This window comes from Triturus cristatus, chromosome 6 (assembly GCF_964204655.1).
Source record: "Triturus cristatus chromosome 6, aTriCri1.1, whole genome shotgun sequence".
Taxonomy (NCBI): Eukaryota; Metazoa; Chordata; class Amphibia; order Caudata; family Salamandridae; genus Triturus; species Triturus cristatus.
In genome coordinates this window covers 1321349268-1321356990 of record NC_140589.1, presented here as the reverse complement: position 1 = coordinate 1321356990, position 7723 = coordinate 1321349268, and the positions used below count along the sequence as shown (strand labels likewise).

Sequence of the window (7723 nt, the reverse complement as noted above, 5' to 3'; positions counted from 1 at the left end):
TTGAGCACCCTACGAGCATTTGATTGAAGTTCTATACTGGGTGTGATGCAGCTCAGTGAATGTATTTTTTCCTCACAATGTTCCTAGACATGATGTAAGATTCATTAATCTATTCAGACTGGAAGGAGGCATTTGAAGGCAAGGTTGTTGTGAACACTTACCTTTGAACGTTTGTAACATCTACCAGATTACCATAGGACAGGTTTGTGACTGGTGATCTAAACACATTTAGAATATTCACAACAAAGTTTACCCTTCTGTTTGTAGCTTAAGTAGAAATGGAATGACTCATTCTCTATTTCCTTTTTGAATACTATATCTAACTAATTGGAAAACCTTGTGTGCCATTAAATGTAAACTCGGGACAGACACATCATACAAGTTATGCAGTTCCCTCAAGATGTGGTGCAGATTTCCTGGGCAGCCCAGATACCCCTCTTAATGACATCTCTTCTTAGGTCTTTGCTTTTGGTTCTGGTTCTGTTTCCATCATTCATTCTCTTTGAACCTGGTTCAGTATTATAGTTAAATATTGATGCGGGGGATGCTACCTAGGGTTACAGAGGGTTCTTCTGTTATTAAAAGACTCTTTAATGCACATGCGGTACCAGCTTTACTAAGAATGCTCCAGAGCATCTGAAGAAGTGTCCACAACATCTGAGTTTGGCCATAAATTTGCTACTACTTTCTTGAATTTACTTGCGAATGATATTGTGTAGAAGCTCAGACATATATACGAATGATTTAAAGTGATTTATTGAAGCTGTTTTCCTATCCTTTTTCCTTAATATAGATGAATGGCCCTGGGCGACTTGGACATCCTTCAGGAGCGGTTTATGAAGGCGAATTTAAGGACAACAAATTTCATGGAAGAGGGACCTACACATTTCCCAATGGAGCAAAGTACATAGGCAATTTTAATGAGAACAAGTACGTAAAAGAATATATACTGCTACATGCTCTAAGACTCCCATTTGCAGAGAGCCTAGCTGCCTTTATCATCATCTAGTAAAAGAGGACAGCGGCTTCATGCCTCTGCTTATTGTAGACTTTTGCTTTGTGCTCCAACCTCATTCCTTACTTTTGGGTCTTATTTAAGTGGGCTAAAAGGCATCTTACTTTTGTGAATCTTCGCAGGTATCCCAGGTGGTCTCCTAACTCGTGATCAGTGATGTTCACAAGGCAGATTATATCTCAAAGAGTTCATTTTGACTTTTTTACAAGTATCTTTCTTTTGTTACTTGAGTTCCTACTGCACCTGTGCGTGCTGGTTGGCTTATTTTCAAACTTGAGCCATTCGACTGCCCTAACCTGTACAAAGACCATGCTTAGATCTACTACATCATTTTCACACCTTAGTTTTTGGGGGTCCTCATTACTCTTGGTAACCTCCTGCCAATGTGATCCTGGCATTACTTCAGCAGAGACTGCACTCTACCCCCGCCTAAAAGTATGAAAACGAAAGTCATGAACGACTAGGTTATTCTCCCTCCTTGCATTTTCTTTATAGAGCAGAGGAGCATTTTTGTGGCAATGTCAGTGCAAAACAACTTCTAGCAACTAGATTTACGAATTTACAATGGTTTGACTTTATGAATGAATTGGGTTTTCCCATTTTATATGAAAAATCAGAAGATGTGATACTGTTCTTGTACTCGACTACCTTGCTGAGCACCCTTTGAATAACAGAGATTGAGTCGGACACCCATATATTAAAAGGTGAAGTAATATTGAGCCAACAGTTTTCCCAGGGAGTTCCCCTTAGACTCTGTAGACTTGATCAGCCTGCCAGCTAGGTGATGGTGCTCACTTGTGGATAAATTCAAAAGCTGATGTGCTCCTTATTCCCAAATTTGATTTTTACATTAATGAACCTTCCAACATCTATGGAGAAAAAGTCCTTTGGGGATTGCATTTGGATCTATTATTATTGTGTGTCCTTTGCCCAATGTTGCTGTGGGTTTGAATCTGGAATACCGCAATATTGTGAGAAACCAATGTGCGGTGTGCTAACACTCACAAAGTTGTCACGCATATTTCAAGGTAGCAAAAGATGCTTGGTGAAGGTACTTTATGCAATGTATTGCGGTCGTTTTCATTTTGAGGCATGGTGATTTGCTCTAGATGTGGCTTCGAGTTGCTTGTAGGAATAGAAGCTGGAGGTCATGAACCCATGTAAGATGACAAATGAATATGGTGCCCACGGGTACCTCCTGTTAAGATACAACTACCCTCTTTAAAGGCAAGCTTGTGTTGCTTGTAGGCTGAAAATGCAGATAAAGACACTTGTAAACCTATGAGTAGCCTACCTTCAAGATAGAATCAAAGACTGTGGACTGGGTAGTCCCTCCCAAGATTCTTCATTGTGTTCTAGATCCTGTAGATGTGAGCAGTACTGTAAAGATGTTGACGTTTGAATTTAGTTACTCAGTGAGTGAGGATCATCCATTACCCAGTCCCCATCACTAGGACAATAAAGCATTATAGGTAGTTCTCTGTGAATCCAATAGAGTTAAGTTTCTGTCTGTGGGGGATATATATAGGGGGTGTATATATATATATATCCCCCCGAGACTTTCAGGGTAGGAGCGTAGCGTAGCGCCCCACCTATTTTGAAAAATTTGTGAGGATTCGTCGACCGACGCAAAAGTTATTCAAAATAGAATGTTGCGGATTCCCTATGGAAACGTGGTCCTAACTATAACTACCTACTGGCGACCGCCAGTAGGTAATATATATATATATATATATATATATATATATATATATATATATATATATGTACCAAGTAATTGCTCCTTCTGGACAGCTGGACCCAAGAGAGGTGGCGCAAATGCCGGCGGAGCACGCCGGCTCGTTAATGTCCCAAAATATCCAATTTCAATGCGCTCTCAGTCACCAAGAAAAAAGCCAAGTCCAGAGAAGTGCCGATAGGGGTGTTTATTACTCACAACGCGTTTCAACTCGTTGCAGAGTCTTGATCACGTGAGGATAGTGTGTGCAAGAAAGTTAGATAAAGTTTTTCGTAGGTGAAAATCAAAAAAGGACCACAAGGACTGAATAACATATCCTGTGGCCACCATGGCAGACATCTTGGAATGGTCAAAATAGACAGATAACTCATGTAAACGTGCATACATTCGAAGTTCATAAGTTACAATTGATGTCATGGCCATGTAATGATTGAACATAATAATTTTGGATCATATTGTCAAACAAGTCGTTATCATAATTCTGCTTTTCAAACAGACCCTAAATAGTAGGACTGTGCAAGCGTAAAACACATAGTGTGAGAGATGACATCAGAGTACATACCAATACGTACAATTATATTGCTATGGGCTTGTGTATCTCTAGTAGCAATAGCCCAATAGGCTGACTCATTTACATTAAGTATACCATGTGAACCAACACATGTACTGGCAAGTACTGGCAAGTGCCTGTAAATCGATACACATAGATCACATAAATACAAAATAGTCCGTCTGGAAATATATCCACAGCAATGTACAAATTTCATCAGCATCACCTACTGTGTACAAACTTCATCCATGTTAAGTGAAAAAGAGCGGGGGAAAGGGTAGGATGCCAGTACATGTGTTGGTTCACATGGTATACTTAATGTAAATGAGTCAGCCTATTGGGCTATTGCTACTAGAGATACACAAGCCCATAGCAATATAATTGTACGTATTGGTGTGTACTCTGATGTCATCTCTCACACTATGTGTTTTACGCTTGCACAGTCCTACTATTTAGGGTCTGTTTGAAAAGCAGAATTATGATAACGACTTGTTTGACAATATGATCCAAAATTGTTATGGCCACAGGATATGTTATTCAGTCCTTGTGGTCCTTTTTTGATTTTCACCTACGAAAAACTTTATCTAACTTTCTTGCACACACTATCCTCACGTGATCAAGACTCTGCAACGAGTTGAAACGCGTTGTGAGTAATAAACACCCCTATCGGCACTTCTCTGGACTTGGCTTTTTTCTTGGTGACTGAGAGCGCATTGAAATTGGATATTTTGGGACATTAACGAGCCGGCGTGCTCCGTCGGCATTTGTGCCACCTCTCTCGGGTCCAGCTGTCCAGAAGGAGCAATTACTTGGTACATTTCATTGAGGACTGCATTTTGGACCGGCCTGTGGCGGAGCGTCAGAAAGACTGACACGGACTCAAGCTTCGGTAGAGGTAAGCCCTGTTGCCCGTTTGTCTGCCCCTGTATGTGTGAGGGTGGGTTTCCCTGAGTGGGGGCTCCGATCCTTGACTCGGGAAGCAGCGAGGGGCCCGCGGGACACCTCTTACCGGGCTGGGTGTTCGTTTGGGATCTTAGGCTGTGTTCGAACGAGGTACATGCAAGACGTTTTTACACCATATGTGTCTGCCAGCCTACCCTGTTACAAAAACAAATCATTGATTGTTTTGCAACGCTCACGGCACAAGAGGAACCTGCGATTGCAGCAGGGGTACCAGAAAATTCCGAGTCCTGCCAGAAATCCTGTTCAATCAAACGAACAATCATTCTAGGGGTGTTTTGAGACATGGAAGAAGAGGAGGAAAGAAGAGCAGCAGCCCAGGCGATGTTCGCAAAAAGACAACCCAAGACTATTACGGGAGTGGAACCGGGCATAAAACAGCCAACAGATGACAAACTACGCAAATTAGAGAAATTAAAGAGATTAGAAATTTCGAAGTGGTGGGAAGCAATCTCCCTACAAAATTACATAGACCAAGACATGGTACCGAGAGGTCTGCGTATCTTTACCACCCCCACGTATGAAACCCCGAACCCGGAGATGTTATTGGAGTGGTCTAAGAATTCGGCATTAAGTTCAAGAAGGATGCTAGAAATCCTAGTCAAGTATGCATGGATCGATAGGGATACAATTATGAAAGAAATACAAGAAATCCTGGCAGAAATTAACAAATCAATGGATGCAGACAAGGTGGAGTCAACCATGAACACTATAAAGGAACGCCTCAAGAAATATGAGGATGATATTAAAGCACGGAAGGAGAGGAAACTTGATCGTGATTATGGGGATTACGAGAGTGGCAGGATCCTTACTTTTAGCCGTAAATATGACTATCTTTATAACTCTCAACAAACCGCATCCACCACTGCTAATAATCCCTGTGAAACCAAAACACCGACCACCTCCCTGACCAGTGACACAGAATCTGATGTCTCATTGGAAACGAATATTCCTACGAACCAAACTTCTCGCCAAGTTAATTTTTTAGAGGAGTACCAACACATCCGACGGAGTCAAAGGACTATACAGAACACCCCACTGTCGACAACACGAAGACAGAGGGGTCGAGGACATGGTCGAGGTCGAGGCAGAGGGCACGCAAGCGAAGGAATAAAAGAATCAGAATATTCCAACGATGGAAGAAGAGGCAGGTCAAGGGGCGCAATGGGAAGCAGAAGAACACACCCGAGGAAGATGCATTAATGGATCCTGAGATGGTGAATAGAACTATCATTAATCTCTCTAAAAGACCCTTATGTGAGATTGAGAAGCGCACCTTATGCTTAGGACTTTCTTTTTGTCCCTCTAAGCAATTTGATTATACAGGCACTAGAATTGACTTATTCAAATTCTCCAGAAAACTAAAACTGAAGAAGTGGCATAGACTAAAAAGACTAGACCATTCTAATTAAGCCACAAGGGAGTCCTCTATATCTAAGAGCAATGTAAATATTGGTGATATTGACACTCTCATTACCATGCTAGAACTGGGGCAGGAAACAGAAACAAATGACAACACCAATACTGATAACCGACATTTACATAACACTGTCCCCACGGAAGCAAGTCCAACTACCACTCAAATGTTGGACAGATTGGACATTACTACAGACGCCTCTGTGCACTCAGGCTTTAGACCGAAATCTACATTCCTACCCATGTTGCCGCATGACAACATTGACACTTTTCAAGATGTGGTCAGCAAAACACTCTGCACATATAGACACAAAAAGAACCAGTATTACAAGTCCAATCTGTCATTGCAACAGAAATCCCTACTCAAATCACTTAGTGAGGACGTTAATATCATCATACGGCCTGCCGACAAGGGCGGCAATGTGGTGATTATGGACAGAGAGGACTACATCAGTGAAGCCAATAGACAACTCTCTGACACTAGATACTATGTACCCATTGATATAGCTACATATAATACCAGCATTACCACCATCTGGGACATGCTTATCACCTGGCAAGACAAAGGCATTTTAGAATGGGAGGACTATTGTTTCCTTAAAAATGATCATCCCATTCTACCTGTCCTGTATCTGTTACCCAAGGTACACAAAGATCGCACGAAACCACCAGGGCGACCCATCGTGTCATCTAGGGGCTGTGTAACAGAGCACATATCCAAATATGTTGATCACTTCCTGAGGGACTTTATAATCAAGTTGCCAAGCTATGTTAGGGACACGAAAGATTTCCTAGGCAAAATTAACAATCTACACTTAGATCAGAAATGCTTACTGATTACCCTAGATGTACAGTCTTTGTACACCATTATCGATCACAAACAGGGCCTTACGGCGTGTGAATATTTTCTGAACAACAGACCCATACACTACAGAGAACACAGCAAGATGATTCTTAGTATGATAGAATTCTGCCTTGCTAACAACATTTTCCTCTTTGACGGTACCCTGTACAGGCAAACTACGGGTACCGCGATGGGTTCATGTTTCGCGCCAAGTTTCGCGAATTTGTTCATGGGGTATTGGGAAGAGGAGGTGTTCATGGATCCAACCTATACCAAATATCTAGAACATACAGAGATGTGGCTGAGATACATTGATGATTTGTTTTTAATTTGGAAGGGTACTGAATTGGAAGCCATTGAATTTATTGAACAACTTAACATTAACAACTACAACATTGTCCTCACAGGTACCATCAGTGACACCTCAGCTGAATAGCTTGATGTCAAACTTAGCATTAAGGACAATACTGTGTTTACCACCTTATTCAGGAAATCCACAGCAGGGAACAGTATCCTACATGCTCTGAGCAGCCATCCAGATACTCTAAAATGGAGTATCCCTTATGGTGAGCTGCTCAGAGCAAAAAGGAACTGCAACACAGAATCAGCATATCAACTTGAGAGTACCCATATGTTGGAGCGCTTCAGAGCTAGGGGCTATCCCAATTGGGTGTTGACCAAAGCCAAAAGCCGAGCAGATAAGGTGAATAGGGATGTCATCCTTTCCAACGATACTTCTCCCATAACCACTGAAGATACTGAAACTAGGATTATCATGACATACAGTGCAGATTCTCGCAAAATACAAGGCATTCTGAACAAGAACTGGGATATCCTTAAAGCAGATACCATTATTGGAGATCTCATCCCCAATAGACCTAGTATCACCTATAGAAAGGGGAGACATTTTAGAGATCAGCTTTTACACAACGATGTTACTATTTATCCTAAGAAACAAGAACATGGCCTGCTAGGATTCTTTCCATGTGGCCACTGCAAGGCCTGCAAGAATAGTCAATTTTGCAAGAAAGTTAACTGTAATGGTATACACAAAGAAATCACTCAATTCCTTACTTGCAGCTCCACTTTTGTGATCTAAGTGATCGAATGTCCATGCAAGTTGTGGTACATTGGTAGCACAACTCTCATGGCAAAGAAACGCGTATTGGAACACTACCGTGCCATCGTACATTCTGATGA

The 7723-nt window shown here is 41.6% G+C and overlaps 1 protein-coding gene across 1 annotated transcript in view; it reads left to right on the top strand.

The window, feature by feature from the left end:
- Positions 1–793: 793 nt before the first annotated feature.
- Positions 794–7723, top strand: part of LOC146821370 (MORN repeat-containing protein 2-like) — a 74243-nt gene continuing 67313 nt past the window's right edge. The window contains exon 1 of the mRNA XM_085609344.1: positions 794–930. Within this exon, the coding sequence (XP_085465470.1) occupies positions 794–930 (137 nt within the window). The remainder of the gene's footprint in view (positions 931–7723) is intronic.